General features: G+C 42.9%; 1 protein-coding gene across 1 annotated transcript in view; it reads right to left on the bottom strand.

The window, feature by feature from the left end:
- Window positions 1-10,404: 10,404 nt before the first annotated feature.
- The window catches only part of LOC143804029 (serotransferrin-B-like), a 54,670-nt gene continuing 43,945 nt past the window's right edge, over window positions 10,405-21,129 (bottom strand). The window contains exons 14-17 of the mRNA XM_077281774.1: window positions 20,742-20,806; window positions 19,639-19,823; window positions 16,308-16,500; window positions 10,405-10,550 (exon numbers count right to left, since the gene is read on the bottom strand). Of these exons, the coding sequence (XP_077137889.1) occupies window positions 10,516-10,550; window positions 16,308-16,500; window positions 19,639-19,823; window positions 20,742-20,806 (478 nt within the window). The 3' untranslated portion in view covers window positions 10,405-10,515. The remainder of the gene's footprint in view (window positions 10,551-16,307; window positions 16,501-19,638; window positions 19,824-20,741; window positions 20,807-21,129) is intronic.

Below are 21,129 nucleotides of genomic sequence, written 5' to 3'. Positions count from 1 at the left end.
GAGATGTCAATTGAAGCAAAGGAGAGGATTATCAAACTCTTAAAAGAGGGTAAATCACGCAATGTTGCAAAAGATGTTGGTTGTTCACATTCAGCTGTGTCTAAAATCTGGAGCAAATACAAACAACATGGGAAGGTTGTTAAAGGCAAACATACTGGTAGACCAAGGAAGACATCAAAGCTTCAAGACCGGAAACTTAAAGCAATATGTCTCCAAAACAGGAAATGCACAACAAAACAAATGAACGAATGGGTGGAAACTGGAGTCAACGCCTGTGACCGAACTGTAAGAAACTGCCTAAAGGAAATGGGATTTACATACAGAAAAGCTAAACGAAAGCCATCATTAACACCTAAACAGGAAAAAACAAGGTTACAATGGGCTAAGGAAAAGCAATGGTGGACTGTGGATGACTGGATGAAAGTCATATTCAGTGATGAATCACGAATCTGCATTGGGCAAGGTGATGATGCTGGAACTTTTGTTTGGTGCCGTTCTAATGAGATTTATAAAGATGACTGCCTGACGAGAACATGCAAATTTCCACAGTCATTGATGATATGGGGCTGCATGTCAGGTAAAGGCACTGGGGAGATGGCTGCCATTACATCTTCAATAAATGCACAAGTTTATGTTGATATTTTGGACACTTATCCCATCAATTGAAAGGATGTTTGGGGATGATGAAATCATTTTTCAAGATGATAATGCATCCTGCCATAGAGCAAAAACTGTGCAAACATTCCTTGAAAAGAGACACACAAGGTCAATGTCATGGCCTGCAAATAGTCTGGATCTCAATCCAATTGAGAATCTTTGGTGGAAGTTGAAGAAAGTGGTCCATGACATGGCTCCAACCTGCAAAGCTGATCTGGAAAGTTGGAGCCAGATTGATGAAGAGTACTGTTTGACACTCATTAAGGCTAGTTTCACACTAGCGTTTACCTGATCTGTGGCAGGCTGCGGACTTCCTTCGTGAAGCCCTGCCCTCGGCCGCATCTCCGCCTACTTCTGCATGCGGCCCGCATGCGACCTCCGTACCTATCTTTAACATTAGGTACGCAGGTCGTGCGGCTGTATGCGGATGCTGCCGCATGCGTCATTTTGACGATGCGGCGACCAGCATAGGACGCAGCCTGTAGCATTTTTTTTCCTCCATCGTTAAAACGACGCATGCGGCAGCATCCGCATACAGCCGCACGACCTGCGTACCTAATGTTAAAGATAGGTACGGAGGTCGCATGCGGGCCGCATGCAGAAGTAGGCGGAGCTAGCGGCGGAGGTGCGGCCGAGGGCGGGGCTTCACGGAGGACGTCCGGAGCCTGCCGCAGATCAGGTAAACGCTAGTGTGAAACTAGCCTAAGTCCATGCCTCAGAGACTGCAAGCTGTTATAAAAGCCAGAGGTGGTGCAACAAAATATTAGTGATGTTTTGGAGTGTTTTTTTGTTTGTTTTTCATGATTCCATATTTTTTTCCCTATGCTTGGTTAAAAAAAAGTAACCATTACTGACTACCACATTTTTTGTTCTTGATTTATTTTAGTGTTTCTTAACCCCTTCACAACCTTGCCCTTTTTCGTTTTTGCATTCTCGTTTTTCGCTCCCCTCCTTCCCAGAGCCATAACTTTTTTATTTTTCCGTCAATATGGCCATGTGAGGGCTTGTTTTTTGCGGGACAAGTTGCACTTTTCAACAACACCATTGGTTTTACCATGTCGTGTACTAGAAAATGGGAAAAAATTCCAAGTGCGGTGAAATTGCAAAAAAAAGTGCAATCCCACACTTGTTTTTTGCTTGGCTTTTTTGCTAGGTTCACTAAATGCTAAAACTGACCTGCCATTTTGATTCTCCAGGTCATTACGAGTTCATAGACACTAAACATGTCTAGGTTATGTTTTATCTAAGTGGTAAAAATACAATTCCATACTTAGCTAAAAATAAAAATTGCGCCATTTTCCGATACCCGTAGCGTCTCCATTTTTCGTGATCTGGGGTTGGGTGATGGCTTATTTTTTGCGTGCTGAGCTGGCGTTTTTAGTGATATAATTTTGGTGCAGATACATTCTTTTGATCGCCCATTATTACATTTTAATGCAATGTCGCGGCGACCAAAAAACCGTAATTCTGGCATTTCGATTTTTTTCTCGGTACGCCGTTTAGCTATCAGGTTAATCCTTTTTTTTTATTGATAGATTGGGCGATTCTGAACGCGGCGATACCAAATATGTGTAGGTTTGATTTTTTTTATTTTATTTTGAATGGGGCGAAAGGGGGGTGATTTAAACTTTTATATTTTTTTATTTTTTTCATATTTTTTAAAACATTTTTTTTTTACTTTTGCCATGCTTCAATAGCCTCCATGGGAGGCTAGAAGCTGGCACAACGCGATCGGCTCTGCTACATAGCAGCGATCATCAGATCGCTGCTATGTAGCTGAATTGCAGGCTTGCTATGAGCCCCAACCACAGGGTGGCGCTCACAGCAGGCCGGCATCAGTAACCATAGAGGTCTCAAGGACCTCTATGGTTATCATCCTGACGCATTGCCGACCCCCTATCATGTGATGGGGTCGGCGATGCGCTCATTTCCGGCCGTGCGGCAGGAAGCGGTAGTTAAATGCCGCTGTCAGCGTTTGACAGCGGCATTTAACAGGTTAATAGCGGTGGGTGAATCGCGATTTCACCCATCGCTCTTGCGCACACATGTCAGCTGTACAAAACAGCTGACATGTCGCGACTTTGATGTGGGCTCACCACCGGAGCCCACATCAAAGGGGAAAACATGACATGCGCAGTAATAGTACGGCGCATGTCGTGAAGGGGTTTCACTTACGGAAATGAAGGTTCTTAGCGCATAAATTGGCCAATTCATGTATGCCCATCAACCACAGCAAGGTGACCTCCCTCTGATGGGTCCCTGCTCTACTGTACATGCCTTCTCTTTGACTATCAACCTACAATTTTGGACACTCATGTCTGCTCCTGGGTTTAGCCTACAATTTATGGGCAAGTATCTATCTATAGATCTATCTATCTACCCACCCAGCAATCTATCTCATAATGTATATATATATTGTATAAATCTGATTTCTGTTTAATTATGTATATGTTTATCCTTATATTTATCCTTATAGATGGCGGTAATATATTTATTGTCCAGCAGAGGGCAGTGCTTACCAGGGTGTAAGAAAAATAAAGCTGCACTATGGATTGTTTAGAATGGTAAATCTAGAAAATTGGAACTGCATTGCTGCCATGGAAAATAGGTAAGTGCTACATTATGTACATGTAGAATTTTGGAAAATTGGAATTGCAATATTGCTATAGGAAAATGTACAGTAAAAAGAAGGTACTTAGCATATAAATTAGCCATCTCTCAAAAGCGTACCTTATAGTTGGGTTCCTGTCCTGATAAGACACCTTGGACTAAAAATCCTACAAGTAATGGGATAGGAAGGAGCCAGCTAGTTAAAACCACCTGAGACTGATGGAATGGGAGTAGGAGTGCACGTTACAGGAGTTTGCTACAAACAGAAAAACTGACCAGCACATCCCAACCAGTGTGAACAGGTGCCAGCTAACACAATGATTCTAAGAAAAAACAAAGCTGCATCTGGATTCTTTAGAATGGTAAATCTAGAAAATTGGGACTGCATTACTGCCATAGACAATAGGTAAGTGTTACATTCTGTACATATGGAATTTTGGAAAATTGGAATTATTTGTTCACTCTTTTGTAAATTTACCAGTAATATAATTCTCCAGGCCTGCATGATTACTGAGCTGTAAAACATGCATAGTTTTTTATTTAAGTGGTGAAAACAATGTTGTCAATTTGTAAAAAAAAAAAATGTCATTATATCTCCATTTTCCAAGATCCACTTCAATTTTTGCATGACAGGTTGCCTTTCACAGGTTAACTACCAAGATTAGAGCTTAACTCCACTTGTGGCTGTTAGAGGTAAATGATGGCTGAGCAAGACAGCCATCATGTCATTTGTCTGGGTTCAAACTCTCAAGTCTGTGCTTTGTGGTAGGCTTCTACCTCTGCTAAGAAACAGCAGTTACACCTTTACTCTGGGTATTTTCTGATTATTATTATTTATATAGCACCATTAATTCCATGGTGCTGTACATGAGAAGGGGTTATGTAGAGAGAGTTATAGATATCGTTTACAGTAAATAAATTTACAATGACAGACTGGTACAGAGAGGAGAGGACCCTGTCCTTGTGGACTTACATTCTACTGGATAATGGGGTAGAGACAGAAGGTCGGGGGTGCAGCAGCTCGGGTGGTGGTGAGGCGGCAGGTTGGGTGGCGGTGAGGCGACAGAATGGTTATTGCAGGCTGTAGGCTTTCCTGAAGAGATGGGTTTTCAGGTTCCGTCTGAAGGATCCGAGGGTGGTGGATAATCGGATGTGTTGAGGCGTGGAATTCCAGAGGATGGGGGATATTCGGGAGAAATCTTGGAGGCGGTTGTGTGAGGAACGAATAAGTGTGGAGGAGGATAGGAGGCCTTGGGAGGATCGGAGATTACGTGACGGAAGATATTGGGAGATTAGTTCAGAGACATAGGGAGGGGACAGGTTGTGGATGGCTTTGTAGATCAGTGTTAGTAGTTTGAACTGGATTCGTTGGGGAATTGGGAGCCAGTGGAGGGATTTGCAGGGGGGAGAAACAGAAGTAGCGAGGAGAGAGGTGGATTAGCCGAGTTGAGGACAGACTGGAGTGGTGCAAGAGAGTTAGCGGGGAGGCCACAGAGGAGGGTGTTGCAGTAATCGAGGCGGGAGATGATGAGGCCACGCACAAGAGTTTTAGTAGATTGTGGGCTGAGGAAGGGACGGATTCTGGCAATATTTTTGAGTTGGAGTTGACAGGAGGTGGCAAGAGTTTGGACGTGCGGTTTGAAGGCTAGGGCAGAGTTGAGAGTTACCCAGATGCAGCGGATTTCAGGATGCGGGAGAGAGCGTGATGCCGTTTACCATAATAGATAGGTCAGGTAGGGGGGATACGCGAGATGGAGGAAAGATGATAAGTTCGGTATTGTCTACATTGAGTTTTAGGAAGTGAGAGGTGAAGAAGGAGGATATGGCTGATAGACACTCTGGGATTCTGGACAGCAGAGAGGTGACATCTGGGCCAGAGAGGTAGATCTGAGTGTCATCCGCATACAGGTGGTACTGGAAGCCATGGGACTTTATGAGTTGTCCTAGACCAAGGGTATAGATGGAAAAAAGTAGGGGCCCTAGGACAGAGCCTTGAGGGACTCCATCAGAGAGAGGGCAGGATGAGGAGGTAGTGTGGGAGTGGGAAACGCTAAATGTGCGGTCGGAAAGGCATGAGGCAATCCAGGACAGGACAAGGTCTTTGATGCCAAGGGAGGAAAGAATCTGTAGCAATAGGCAGTGGTTGGACAGTGGTTGACTGTCGAAGACAGAAGACATGTCAAGAAGGAGGAGGATGGAGAACTGTCTGTTAGTTTTGACTGTGAGTAAGTCATTAGTAATTTTGGTCAGGGCAGTTTCGGTGGAGTGGTGTGGGCGGAAGCTCGATTGGAGGTTGTCAAGGAGAGAGTTAGATAAGAGGTGGGAGGAAAGTTGAGGATGGACATGCTGCTCAAGGAGTTTTGAAGCAAATGGGAGCAGTGATTTGGGGCGATAGCTGGGCATAGCAGTTGGGTCAAGGTTAGTTTTTTTAGGATGGGTGTGATGGTGGCATGTTTGAAGGCAGAGGGGAAGGTACCAGAAGATAGCAATAGGTTGAAGAGATGGGTTAGGGCTGGAATGAGCATGTTAGTGAGGTTGGGGAGCAGGTGGGAAGGGATGGGGTCAAGTGCACAGGTGGTGAGGTGTGATTTGGAAAGGAGGTAAGTTCTCCTTCAGTGATGTTGGAGAGGGAGGTTATTAGGGAAGGGCAGAGGTCTGGTATATGATGTGGTTGGGGTGGTGGAACAGTAACGGTTTGCCTTGTTTGGTCAATCTTGTTTTTGAAGTAGGTGGCACAGTCCTCGGAAGAGAAGAGGGGTGTTGGAGGTGGCAGTGGTGGGCGGAGGAGAGAGTTAAATGTGCTGAACAGTTGTTTTGGGTTGTAGGATAATGAAGATACCAGGTTTGTGAAATAGTTCTGTTTAGCAGAGGTGAGGGCTAATTTGAAGGCAAGTGTAACTTGTTTGAAAGCAGTGGAGTCATCTGGCAGGCATGTTTTCTTCCAACGCCACTCCGCGACCCTGGATGCTTGTCGAAGTTTTTTGGTAGATTGTTATGCCAGGGTTGCCTATTGATTTGTCGCACTTCGCCATGCATGAGAGGGGTGACTGAGTCTATGGCTGATGTGAGGGTAGCGTTATAGAAAGCGGTGTACTTGTCTTTATAGGTTAACAGATGTTTTAATTTGTCTGCCCAATCACCTTTTGGGTGCACGTATACTTTCCACTTGTTCTTATATGGATGTCCAGCAATACTGTCATTGTTGATGTGTAACAGGGTGGCATGGGGTGGTAGGCGTGGGCGAGTTTACTAAGTCACAGTCAGTGAACAGCCCGACACCTTGCACATGAAGAGACAGGTGAAGTCCCAGTCTTGCGATACAGTCAGTTACATTCAGCATACAGCCACTCAGGTTGCAGGGGACAAGGTCTCAGGAAACAACACAAGCTAAAGTTCTGTTCCAACTGCAAAACTTTACTGAACACGGTGCAAACAAGACAATGCTTCCTGCGTTTTCCCTGCCACTTCAATAAACTGCCCGACAGCAGCTCCTGTCCTGGTCCCGAACCCCGTATTTCTCCTAGGGTCAACCTCACTAAGCCAGTGTCTGTCCACACTGCCCATCGAGCTAGGGCTGCTTTCATCCGCCCGACCGGGGAATCCTTTCTCCTCACTGCGTGTCAGGACTCTGAACATTTTTTACCTTTTGTGCATTACTGCCCTTTTCCAAGATGGCATCTTTGGTCTCATGTGCACTGTGTCTTCCTGCTATAAAACTCCACCCCAGCCTTCAGTCTGTGCTAGAGTATTCTGCCTTGCATCCAGCTCCTGACCTCGGATTACTCCCTGGCTATATACCTGCTCCTGTGAACCTGTGTGGTGATCCTGCTACTCTGCTCTGAGTTTCTGCTGCATACACCAGTTCCAGTAATCCTCCTTCATCTGCTGCTCGTGTTTACTTCCATCTGCATTTGCTGGACAAGTAAGCGTTTGCTGCTCTGCAAAAACCTGAGACTATTACCCAGGCCTCCCTGGTTGAGCTAAGCTATGATTTGAACTGCCTTATAAGCATATCTATCTGTGTTTGGACTAAGACAAGGATTTATTCGTGTCAAGTATCCTCAAGAATAACTGTGCTTCATAGACTTTCTGATTGATTGCATTTTCCTCTGAAGTTTCCTATAGACTGCTAAGCTGCGTTTAATATTTACACCAAGTGTTGTGGACTTGAGTTTCTCTCTGCACCTGTTTGAATCACCGTGTGATAATATAGACTTTACCACTTATAAAACGGTGTCCTGTAGTTGTCTTGTTCCACGCAAAGAGTCTCCTGAGTTATCCCCTATAATTATTACACTGCGGTGCATGTCCTGCCCAGGGAAAGCCTGCCCAAGCTCTGCTTTCGGAGCAGGAAGTCATTTCTCTGCATTCTGAGATGTTGCACCACCGCCCTTTTTAACTCCTCCCAAACAGTTTAACTCATTTTATCCCTAAACTAAATATATACAAGTACACGCACATTTAAGATACAACATAACATATGTCAATAACATTACTACATGACATTACAGTATAAAACATTAATGAACCATCAGGGTGACACGTGCTCGGTGTATAGGAGAGAAAGGGCAGTTGAGGGTCCCCGCCACCTCCTTACAGATGTACAAATCCTCTTAACAAAGTTCATGACTCTGTGCTGGCCGGAGATGCTGGTTTGGTGGCAGAGGGCTTCAGTCTCAACCTTGGGCTCATTTGTCCATGGATCTTTTCACAGATTTGCCCAATTCTGGTGGTAATACTGTAATATGGGTGGTGGTGGACCGTTTCAGCAAGATGATTCATTGGTTCCTCCACTAAAATTTTCTATGGCTAAGAGTTGAGTTGCATTGTTTATCTCTCACGTCGTTAAGTTACACGGTGTTCCTAAAAACATTATTTATAATAGAGGGTTTCAGTTTATGGCTAGCTTTTGGCTTAGCTTTTGCTCCTGATTAGGAATTATGCTTTTGTTCTCTTCAGGCTATCATCCTGAGACTAATAGTCAGACGGAGAGAATGAACCAAGAATTAAAACAATAGTAAGCTGTTTTGTTTCATCTAATCAAGAGGACTGGGTGGATTTTCTTCCTCTGTCTGAGTTTGCTCTTAATAACTCCACCTCTACTGCTACCGCTGCCTCACCTTTTTTTGTTGTGGGCGTTTTCATCCAACTTTTGTAAATTTTTTCTTGTATGCAGTCTGCTGTCTCAGATGAGGAAAGGTATTCTTTTTGTCTGATTAAGGTCTGGAGAGAAGTTGAAAAAGATCTTTTGATAACCTGCGATAAGACCAAGAGAAGATTGAACCGCAGATGTATGAGGGACTTTGTCTTTAAGGTATGAGATTTTGTTTGGGTTTCCTCAAAAATCTTCATCTAAAGGTTCCGTCAAGGAAATTTGCTCCTGTTTTTTGGTCCGTATAAGGTAATTAACATCATTAATCCTGTGACAGTCAAGCTCCAACTCCCGGTTGCGTAGAGGATTAATAATTCCTTCCATTCCTCTCTTTTTAAAAGGTTTGAGGGGACGTTGGATCCTCATGACATCATTGAAGGAGGAGGAGTTGATTAGAGGAGGACAAGGAGTGTGAGGTGGAACAAGTTTTAGGTCCCAGACATGTCAGATGTCGATTACAGTATCTCATTAAATGGAAAGGTTTCAGTCCAGAGGATAATTCCCTAGTTAATGCTGAAGAATTGCATGCGGATCTCCTAGTGAGAGAGTTCTGTCAGTGGCTTCAGTGGTTGGAGATCAGTGGGTCCAGGGGCCACACGTAGAAGGGGGGTACTGTTATACATCTATGTTTGTACCCTTGAGCCTGTGCTTTGTTTTGGTTTCTCTGCTGAGCCACAGCACTTACATCTGTACTCTGGGTTTTTATTATCTGTTATCCTTGCTTTAGTCTTTTTAGGTTAACAGGTATTTTCATTGATTCAATTGTCTGCCCAATACCCTTGTGCGTACAGCTACATATATTTTCCCCCTGGTATTTCCTGCTGGGGATATTATCATTTGGATGCCCAGCAATACTGCTGTTGTTTATGCCAGTCAGATAAAGACCAGCTTTGGTTTATCTCTTCTCATTATACTTTTCACCCTGCTCCTATCTTCTGCTTCTTTTTTATGAAGTAGGCAGCATACTCCCTAGCAGTTCGTACCTTATCTTTTCATTTTCTATTTCGTGGTTTGTTTTAACTCACTTTGGAAACTCTTTCTATTTCAGCAGTCCTTCCCTTCTGTGGGTAAATTACACTCTGTTCTTTAGGAGGAACGTGAAGCGCTCGATGGCCTTTCAGGCAGTATAGGTCCATACTGTCATCGTTTATTCGGTTTTTAGCGCTATTCCAGCCCACGTAGGAACCACTAGGGATTGCGGGGCCAGAATCTCTAGTCTGTAAAGTATCCGGCTGGGTAATTTGTAGTTTTTGAGTGTTTTATCTATTTTTCTGTGTGAATTGTTACACAATCATAACACATCATCTCAGTTCCTGAGCCTACATCAAAGTCAGAGAGCTGGGGTATGACTTTACTGTACATCGTATCTCGGTACGGGGTTAAGGTAACATTATTTTGGTCACAGGTTCCCTTTAATTTGAGAAAAACAACAATTGTGCTAAAGCGTGTAATATTTTATTTTCTTTGTAAAATCAAGTCTCGTTCTATTAAACTTTTGTTGCCAAAGTAATCTCCATAAATATATTAAATATAAGTAGATCATATTCTGATTATGGAGGGAGTGGCTCATCCCAGTCCGCGGACAGGAAGGAGAGTGTAGATTTGATACAATTTTCTAAATATATTCAAGACTTTTTTGAATTTTTACATGGCAGACAAACTAGGAGTGATATAGCAAGATTACAGCAAGGACATATGTACCAGTGCCATCCAGGAGTATCATTATATTTTGGAGCATTTATCATTCCATTCTGATTGTTCTGCGAAATTCAGGTTTTCATTCTATGATAATATGTGGCTGTATTTTTAGTTTGGCCTCAAAGACAAAAAATCTGCAAGCAAACACAGCAAATGCCGACACCCTTCAGTGCAGCATCTCAGTGTGTGAGCAAGATGTTACACACATGGCACTCAAAAGCGGCAATTACAGGACACCGATTTGTAAAATGTAGTGACATCTTTACACAAGTGTTAACAGTGCAGGCAAAGTTTATTGAAAATTTATTTAAAATTATTGTTATTTTGCAGATAGATGAAAACTGTACATTATATGCGTCTTTCAGTAGATTGTTCTTCATCTTCAGCACTGGAGCCGCTTAACAGCTGTGGAACGTGCAGGCAGGCAGCAATTCTAGGAAAAGAATGAAGAATACGAGTAAGTTGATGAATATTAGCCCGATAGGACTACCTAGAATTGTTCTTCAAACATGGATCCAACGACCACGACTCATACTCTACATTTGCTAAGAAAGAAAGAATCTAGTACATTACTAGGAGTAATATGTTACCCAACTAGATTGTTTAGTCAAACTTATTTCAGCCTTCCACTGTACCTGTCATTCCTGGTTATTGAAATGCTGGGGAATGATTACAGCTGCGCTCACAGTTTAATGAGTGGGGACTGCAACCGCTCCATGTGCCGCCTCTATGACTGAATGCAGTTGGCTGCAGGGAAGATGTAATGCATTTTCTCCCTGCAGCTCTGCTTCCAGTAAGGCAGACATGACATTAACGTCATATACCTGCAGATTAATGCTATATCTGCAGGTTAATAGCGAATCCCACAATGAAAGGTTTCCTTTAAATTCCATGTAGATTGGTGGGGTTTGGGTCCTGGGATCGCCATCAATCACTCATAGCACACCTGAGAAGTGCACAGCTCCAGCCTACAGACTTTCTATTGAATCCGTACTCTGCTTCATGCTTAAACCTCCACCAATCTGCAAACACCTTAAAGATTAAAAAATATATAAAAAACTACCAAAGTTTACTTTCTATTATACCATATTTATAGTTACATTAGTTTCCTTTCTTTTTGGATTTGGTTTTGTGAATATTACCTGGTGTTTGGTTGCAAAAACTAATCTGTACTGATAATATGCAAAAAAAGGCATAATTGATTTACAAACGTGGTCAAAATTGCTGGTACCACTCATTTAATGACAGAAAAACCCACAATGGTCACAGAAATAATTTGAATCTGACAAAAGTAATAATAAATAAAAAAAATAAAAAAATAAAAAAGAAAATGAACAAATGAATGTCAGACATTACTTTTCAGCCATGCTTCCACAGAATTAAAAAAATAAACAACTCATGAAATAGGCCTGGACAGAAATGATGGTACCAATGAAAATAATGTGACAAAAGGACATGTTAAATCAAGGTGTGTCCACTAACTAGCATCACAGGTGTCTACAATGTTGTAATCAGTGAGTGGCCTGTATATCGGGCTACAGATACTCACTGTGCTGTTTGGTGACATGGTGTGTATCACACTCAACATGGACCAGAGGAAGCGAAGGAAAGAGTTGTCTCAGGAGATTAGAAAGAAAATTCTAGACAAACATGTTAACCCCTTCCCGACATGCCCCGTACTAGTACTGCACATGTCGGGTCCCCTGCTTTGATGTGGGCTCTGGCGCTGAGCCCACATCAAAGTCGCGACATGTCAGCTGCTTTGTACAGCTGACATGTGCGTGCAATAGCGGCGGGTGAAATTACGATTCACCCGCCGCTATTAACCTGTTAAATGCCGCTGACAGCGACATTTAACCGGCGCTTCCGGCCGCGCGGCCGGAAATGACCTCATCACCGACCCCGTCACATGATCGGGGGTCGGCGATGCGTCAGGATGGTAACCATAGAGGTCCTTGAGACCTCTATGGTTACTCATGCTGGCCTGCTGTGAGCGCCACCCTATGGTCGGCGCTCATAGCAAGCCTGCATATCAGCTACATAGCAGCCGATCAGGCTATGCCAGCTTCTAGCCTCCCATGGAGGCTATTGAAGCATGGCACAAGTTAAAAAAATGTTTTTAAAAATATGAAAAAAATAAAAAAATATATAAACGTTTAAATCACCCCCCTTTCGCCCCATCCAAAATAAAACAATAAAAAAATAAAAACCTACACATATTTGGTATTACCGCGTTCAGAATCGCCCGATCTATCAATGAAGAAAAGCATTAACCTGATCACTAAATGGCGTAGCGAGAAAAAAAACCTCGAAACGCCAGAATTATGTTTTTTTGGTCACCGCGATATTGCATTAAAATGCAATAACGGGCGATCAAAAGAACATATCTGCACAAAAGTGGTATCATTAAAAACATCAGCTCGGCGTGCAAAAAGTAAGCACTCACTCGACCCCAGATCAGGAAAAATGGAGACGGTACGGATATCGGAAAATGGCGCTTTTTTTTTTTTTAGCAAAGTTTTGAATTTTTTTTCACCACTTATAAAAAATAATCTAGACATGCTAGGTGTCTATGAACTCGTAATGACCTGGAGAATCCTAATGGTAGGTCAGTTTTAACATTTAGTGAAGCTAACAAAAAAGCCAATAAAAAAACAAGTGTGGGATTGCACTTTTTTTGCAATATCACCGCACATGGAATTTTTTTCCTGTTTTCTAGCACAATACATGGTAAAACCAATGGTGTCGTTCAAAAGTACAACTCGTCCTGCAAAAAATAAGCCCTCATATGACCATATTAACGGAAAAATAAAAAAGTTATGGCTCTGGGAAGGAGGGGAGCGAAAAACGAAAACACAAAAATGAAAAAGGGCCGCCGTGGGAAGGGGTTAAAGGTAAAAGTTATAAGACCATCTCCAAGCAGCTTGATGTTCCTGTGACTACAGTTGCACATAGTATTCAGAAATGTAAGATCCATGGGACTGTAGCCAACCTCCCTGGACGTGGTCGCAGGAGGAAAATTGATGACAAATCAAAGAGACGGATAATACGAATGGTAACAAAAGAGCCCAGAAAAACTTCTAAACAGATTGAAGGTGAACTTCAAGCTCAAGGAACATCAGTGTCAGATCCCACCATTCGTCGTTGTATGAGCCAAAGTGAACTTCATGCTACCAAGGAGGACACCATTGTTGGAAAAAAGTCATAAAAAAGCCAGACTGGAATTTGCCAAACAACATATTGACAAGCCACAAAGCTTCTGGGAGAATGTCCTATGGACAGATAAAACAAAAATTTAACTTTTTGGCAAGACACATCAGCTCTATGTTCACAGATGGAAAAATGAAGCATATAAAGAAAAGAACACTGTCCCTACTGTGAATCATGGAGGAGGCTCTGTTATGTTCTGGGGCTGCTTTGCTGCATCTGGCACAGGGTGTCTAGCATCTGTGCAGGGTACAATGAAATCTGAAGACTATCTAGAGAGAAATGTGCTACCCAGTGTCAGAAAGCTTGATCTCAGTCGCAGGTCATGGGTCTTGGAGCAGGATAATGACTCAAAATATACAGCTAAAAACACCCAAGAATGGCTAAGAGGAAAACATTGGACTATTCTGAAGTGGTGTTATGTCACATGAATGAGACATTTTACATGCTGAATTGCAGTTCTCATATTGTTATTGTTGCTGTGCGTTCCTGTGTTTTGCATAGCTAAATCCTCCCTTTCCATCAAGTTAGTCCCTTCTGTCTCCCTGTCTCCCTCTGCTGGGTGTCATGTCACTTCCTTCTTCTTCTCCCTGTATCTCAGTCTCCATCTTGGCTTCATTAGAGGCACATGTGCTTTCAGCTTGTCTCAAAGAAAGTCTTTTTTACCTGCTGCTGCCGTTTATGCATTCAACAAGGATTCATAAAGAAATCAAAGTCTCTTCTGGATTCTTCATAACATGTGTGCCGGCAGCTGAGTTAAGCTATCTGCGAACGTGGCCAATTGTAAGTAGGGTGAAGAGATTCAGCATCTCACAGAGTCATATTTGCAGCCACAGGCCACGGGGACAGAATAAGTGACCTTCTGTGAGCCCTGGCCTAAATCCTATTGAGCATCTTTGGACAGAGCTGAAACTTGCCGTCTGGAAAAGGCAACCTTCAAACACGAGACAACTGGAGCAGTTTGCTCTTGAGGAGTGGGCCAAAATACCTGTCTAGAGGTGCAGAAGTCTCATTGACATTTACAGGAATCGTTTGATTGCAGTTATAGCCTCAAAAGGTTGTGCAACAAAATATTAAGTTAAGGGTACCATCATTTCTGTCCAGGCCTAATTCATGAGTTTTATTTTTTTTTAAATTCTGTAGAAGCATGGTTGAAAAGCAATGTCTGACTTTCATTTGTTCATTTTCATAGATCTTTTATTTATTATTACTTTTGTCAGATTCAAGTTATTTCTGTGACCATTGTGGATTTTTCTGTCATTAAACGAAGGGTACCAACAATTTTGAACACGTGTGTATATGAGCTTATGTAAAAGCAGAAAAAGACATGTTTATTATTATATATACAGGTGCTTCTCACAAAATTAGAATATCATCAAAAAGTTAATTTATTTCAGTTCTTCAATACAAAAAGTGAAACTCATATATTATATAGAGTCATTACGAACAGAGTCATCTATCTCAAGTGTTTATTTCTGTTAATGTTGATGATTATGGATTACAGCCAATGAAAACCCAAAAGTCTTTATCTCAGTAAATTAATAATAATTGAATAATAAATAATTATTAACAAAAAACACCTGCAAAGGCTTCCAAAGCGTTTAAAAAGGTCCCTTAATCTGTTTCAGTAGGCTCCACAATCATGGAAAAAAACAAAATGCTTCTGCAGGCAGGTGCCGGCCGTGGCCCGTGCTGCAGCATAATCACATGGTTATTGTGCACTTAATAATCTCTTTTGCAGATTTACTTGATCGAGGAAAAAAAAAGTCATTTTGAAAATAACGCTCGGGGCGCCTGCGCAGTAGCAGCTATCGGTTTGTATAGAGATCAGATAGCTGCTGTTGTGCAGGCACCGACAGCGCCATCTTGCTGGAAAAGAGAACAAAAATGTCCTCCACCAAGATGGTGCTGCCCACGCATGCGCAATAGCAGCTGTTAGCGATCTCTGAGATCTGCTACTGCACAGGCGCGGGCGGCACCATCTTGGAGGAGGACATTTATTTTTTCTTCTCCAGCAAGATGGCATCGCTGGCGCCTGCGCAACAGCAGCTATCTGATCTCTATACAAACCGATAGCTGCTACTGCACAGGCGCCCCGGGCGCCATTTTCAAAATGGCTTATTTTTTTCCTCGCTCAAGTAAATCTGCAAAAGGGATTATTAAGTGCACAGTAACCATGCGATTATGCTACAGCGCAGGGGCCATGTTCTGTGCATGGGGCATGCAGTTGTGTCTAGCTCCCGCTGTCCCCGCTGTCCGGTGCCCGCCACTGCAGCCGTGCTGTTCGCAGGAGTTAATCACAGCCTCGGAGCTGTGTGCCGATCTCTGCCCATGAGCCCTGCGCCAATCACAGCGCAGGAACCATGGGCCAGCTGAAGTCATCCATAGCCTCTGATTGTTCCTGGGCTGTGATTGACCCAGGGCTCCTGCGCTCTGATTGGCCCAGGGCTCCTGCACCATCAAAGCACTGAAAGCAGCACCGCGGAGGAAACCGTAAGAAAGTGTGTGTGTGTCTGTGTAAGGGTGTGTGTGTGTGTGTGTGTGTGTGTGTGTGGTACACACATGGGAGGCTGCAGTGGGACACTGTGATAATGGGAGGCTGCAGTGGGATACCGGGATGATGGGAGGCTTCAATACTGTACTGTAGAATGATGGGGGCTGTAATGGAATGATGGGAGTGCTGTATTGGGGACTGTAAAGGGATGACGAGGGCTGCAATGGGATGATGGGAATATTTGGGGCTGCAAAATAAGACCCCCGCCCCCGAAAATAAGACATGGTGCAAATTTCGGAGCAAAAATTAATATAAGACGGTGTCTTATTTTCGGGGAAACAGGGTAATATATGAGATTCACTTTTGGTATTGAAGAATGAAATAAATTAATTTTTTGATGATATTCTAATTTTGTGAGAAGCACTTGTATATATTTTTTTAAATGCCTTTAATTTTTGGGGGCTGTTTTCAAAAACAGACAGTACATACCTGATGTTGGTGAGCAGTTATTAAGGGCAGACACTGCTGAATAGTAGGTTTTTCCCAGGAATTCCTCCATAGTGATTTTCTGATCAGTCTCAAGCAAGCACTGGGTGGAATCCTTGAAGAGAAGATCTTTGCCGTCCTTAGAGCCGAATAACTGAAACTTTTGTGTCTGGATTCCATTCCGCCCAAATAGTGACTAAAAATGTGAACATTTAGGGGAAAAATCATTATTTTTTAAATTCATTAATAAATTTATTCACTTATAGTGGATGGGCTAGGACATCATGTCACCTTTTTAGACCTGTATGTTGTCATGGTGTGGAGAAAGAACAATGGGATCAACCTTAAAGGGAAAATGTCAGTAGGATCCACCCTCCTAAGCCGTCTGTATATCCATGCAGGTCAAAGAAAGCTGAATAAAATGATACCTTGATATCTGCGATCTGATGTCTTATTACAGAGAAATACACGGTTGTCTTATATATAGGATCAATGGGCTGGAGACTGATCTCCCTGAGAATCTGCCTCCACAGATTATTATTAATGAAAGGGACGTTACAGTGTGAAACATGTAGATCATGAGAGCAGACTGTCTGTCAAAATGTCTCATGCTGGTAATGCCCCCTTTCATTTAAAATAATCTTTGGATGCACATTCTCAGGGAGATCTATGTGTGACCTATAGATCTTAACAGCTCATTTACATATTAACAAAAACATGGATTTCTCTGGAGTAAGACATTGAATTGCCGATATCAAGGTATAATTATATGCAACTTTCTATAACTTGCACGGCCATATAGATGTCGTAGGAGGGTTGATCCTGTTGACAGGTTTCCTTTAAGACCTACTCATTGCAGAATTTGAATAAGTAGGAGTAAAGGTGCTCATCTATCTTTCATGGCTATTGGCTGACAGCTATCTTTCCGCATTCCACCATACACACGAATGCTTGGCTCGACCAGAAGTGGAAGAACAAAAGGATCAGGCAAATGAATTCAAGCTGCCCGATGCTTTTCTCCTCTGACATTTTTGTACTAGTTGGATGTTAGGTAGGTAGCTGGTCCCGTTGCAGTCATCGGGTTTGGACTGCTTTTCTCTAAGAAAACATAGGAGTGCAAGCCCAAAATATAAAGGAAATATCTTTATTGAATAATTAATAGACATCTAAAACTTTAAAAAGAGAGTATTGTACATAGCTCATAATGGTGGTAACAAACACACCTGGACATAGTAATGGTGTCAAAAAATATAATATGATAACAAACAGCAACAGGCAAACATTACTTAAATAAGAGATCTAGCCATAATAAAGCATAAAGATGAATAAAAATACAGACTGTTCTGGGTTCAAGAAGGCTGTAGAACCAAGAATGAACTGATGTAGAATAGACCTGTGTGGCAGCCAAAGGAGCAGCCTCACACCCCCTGTGTGGCAGCCAAAGGAGCAGCCTCACACCCCCTGTGTGACAGCCAAAGGAGCAGCCTCACACCCCCTGTGTGGCAGCCAAAGGAGCAGCCTCACACCCCCTGTGGGGCAGCCAAAGGAGCAGCCTCACACCCCCTGTGTGGCGGCCTAAGGAGCAGCCTCACACCCCCTGTGTGGCAGCCAAAGGAGCAGCCTCACACCCCCTGTGGGGCAGCCAAAGGAGCAGCCTCACACCCCCTGTGTGGCAGCCAAAGGAGCAGCCTCACACCCCCTGTGGGGCAGCCAAAGGAGCAGCCTCACACCCCCTGTGTGGCGGCCTAAGGAGCAGCCTCACACCCCCTGTGTGGCAGCCAAAGGAGCAGCCTCACACCCCCTGTGTGGCAGCCAAAGGAGCAGCCTCACACCCCCTGTGTGGCAGCCAAAGGAGCAGCCTCACACCCCCTGTGGGGCAGCCAAAGGAGCAGCCTCACACCCCCTGTGTGGCGGCCTAAGGAGCAGCCTCACACCCCCTGTGTGGCAGCCAAAGGAGCAGCCTCACACCCCCTGTGGGGCAGCCAAAGGAGCAGCCTCACACCCCCTGTGTGGCAGCCAAAGGAGCAGCCTCACACCCCCTGTGGGGCAGCCAAAGGAGCAGCCTCACACCCCCTGTGTGGCGGCCTAAGGAGCAGCCTCACACCCCCTGTGGGGCAGCCAAAGGAGCAGCCTCACACCCCCTGTGGGGCAGCCAAAGGAGCAGCCTCACACCCCCTGTGGGGCAGCCAAAGGAGCAGCCTCACACCCCCTGTGTGGCGGCCTAAGGAGCAGCCTCACACCCCCTGTGTGGCGGCCCAAGGAGGGGTGCTCCTTTGGTTGTCAGACAGGCCTGTTCAACTTCCATTTACTTCTTTATGTATCAGTTAATTTTTGGTTCTACAGCCTTCTTGAAGCCAGAACTGTCTCTATTTTTATTCTTCTTTATGCCTTATTGTGGCTAGATCTCTTACCTAAGTAATCTGTTTGCCTCACTTGAATTCTGGTTATCCTCTGATACCTTGTTCAGCAAACATCTGCTTTGGTGATACATTATTTCCACCTACAACCAAAATGTCCTTCATATCCTCATTGGGACTCTTTGTACATCTGTATACTATTGCGGTCGGACTTTGTTCCACCGTGTATCTAATTGATTCTGATGCACATTTTTGAAGAGTGTTGTTTGTTATCATATCTTTACACCATTGCTATGTCTAGGTGTGTTTGATACCACCATTATTACCTATGGATTTTTTGACTGTTCAGGGAGGTTGTCTCTGTGTGGCTCTGACTATGTCTGATAAACTCTTTTTAACATTTTATATGTCTATAAATTGTTCAATAAAGATATTTTGTTTTTATTTTTGGATTACACTCCTATGTTTAGTTAACTATTTGGGAGAGCCTTCACAAGTTTTGGTCCATTAAATAATACTTTTCTCTAAGGTTTATGGGGGCCTTTGGGTTCGTAGAAAATTAAGCCGAAAAAAAATCTTTGTATTCTACAGGGGACATTAGACAGCACACTTTAGTGTCACTTTCCACAATATGAGAGTCACCATGTAAGCATATACTGTATAGAACCATGCTGCAAGGATTACACTCCATCCGTTGTATTGAGAAGTGTCATTAGACACAATTTGGTACCATGTTGGAATAATGTTACTCTAAAAGTACAACTCAACTCTCTGTGTTCTATGTATTTTTCAGTTTTACTTTGAAAAGTTTGGGTACAGATGGACATGAGTGAGTGCAGCAGTTTTTTGTTGTGGGCACAATTTTTGGTGTTCAGATGCTAGTTGTGAAGGAACCTAATTTGGGATCACGATTTAGTTTAGGAACCTGGTAAAGGAAGTAGAAAAACAATGACTTGCTGATGATCTGAAGCCCATACCTGCTGTTTACTAAGCGTCTTTACCACACTGTTCCTCTTCTCTGGTCTGGTGACGACAGCATGGGCAGGCACCTCTGCCAGGTTGCACGTTTTGTAGTCGCCGACAGACGCCCGAGAGCCATCGAGGCATAACAACTCAAAATCACGGGACTTTAATTTCTTTGCCCATTCTGAAGAGCTTTTACCTAAACAAAGTGCCACAACAAAGGGTTAGTGAACTTTTATGTGTAGCTGTCCTTCTAAATTTGACTCAATGCTGTACATCCAACTTAAAAAAAAAATTGTAAATGCACCATGTATTATAACAAATTGTTCATATGATCTTCAGCTTCTTCTCAAACGATTTCTCTTGCAGCGCCCTCACAGGGGACATAAAGTTATAATCGGAGGGCTATGTACATAATCCATAATTGTGCTAAAGGTTCAGACATTTTTATAACTGAGGATCCTCAACATGGATAACTTGCAGATCGTTGGGGGTCTGACAAGTGGGAAATCAGTGATCCCGAGCCTGAAGCTCTGCAGTCCCATCTTTAATAGAACGAAGGTGCAAATGCTTTATCGCTGCTCTATTCATTATCTATAGGACTTTCAGAAATAGCCAAGCGCTCTTTATGGCTGTCTCACAGACAATGATTGGAGTATTGGCCACATATGCGACCTCCATTCTATTTCAGGCGAGGGCTGTTTTTAGGGTTCTAGGACCCCAATCTGGGGATAACTTGTTTTTTTTGGCATATACCCCTTTAACTTACAATTCTCTAACACCTTTTAAACTAGACAACCCATTTATTGGTTTTGTTTCTGAGAAAGCAGGATGAAAACCAATATGTCTTCAATTAGCAGAGCAAATAATGCAGAGATACATGCTCTCATTCCTTGTGGCTGTATGTTGAATCAGATTTGCTTTTCAGGTGCTGAAAGGAGTAAAATGATGACATTGTGAAAGCTTTAAATGCAGCCATATTAGTAGTTACCAGGCTTTCGAAGGAACCAATCCAAAAAAATGATCTCCTAAATAGGGAAAAAATTTAATTTGGGAGGAATGATGTCAAATTTAAGCTTTATTGCAATATATCAGAGGAAATACAATACTCTCTTACCGTCTGTATTCTCAGATACTGTTGTGTGCTTCACAAAAGCCACATCTCCTTTTTCAACAAGACACCTAATAATAAGAAATATACAGTATATTAATCTATTATTGCTCATTATACATTAGCACCACACAATAATACCAGCATCAAAAGAGCGTCGTGTTAATTTGTTGTGTAATATTTTAGTAGTTAGACGTGCCCAGATTGTCACACAATTCACTCGTTTCTCAGTCTTTAGATACTAATGGAGCAACATGACCCCTAGGCACATCAATTGCTGTAGAGCAAGGGGAAGGCAAACTGATTTCTGCATGTTTGAAGTTGTAAAGTAGTTAATTAATTTAAGTTAAATTATAGCATTAGGAAATAATTACTGACCCTAACACCAACATTA

Source organism: Ranitomeya variabilis, chromosome 2 (genome assembly GCF_051348905.1).
Source record: "Ranitomeya variabilis isolate aRanVar5 chromosome 2, aRanVar5.hap1, whole genome shotgun sequence".
Lineage (NCBI taxonomy): Eukaryota > Metazoa > Chordata > Amphibia > Anura > Dendrobatidae > Ranitomeya > Ranitomeya variabilis.
The sequence above is the reverse complement of the archived record's forward strand: the minus strand, read 5'-3'. Positions and strand labels throughout refer to the sequence as shown.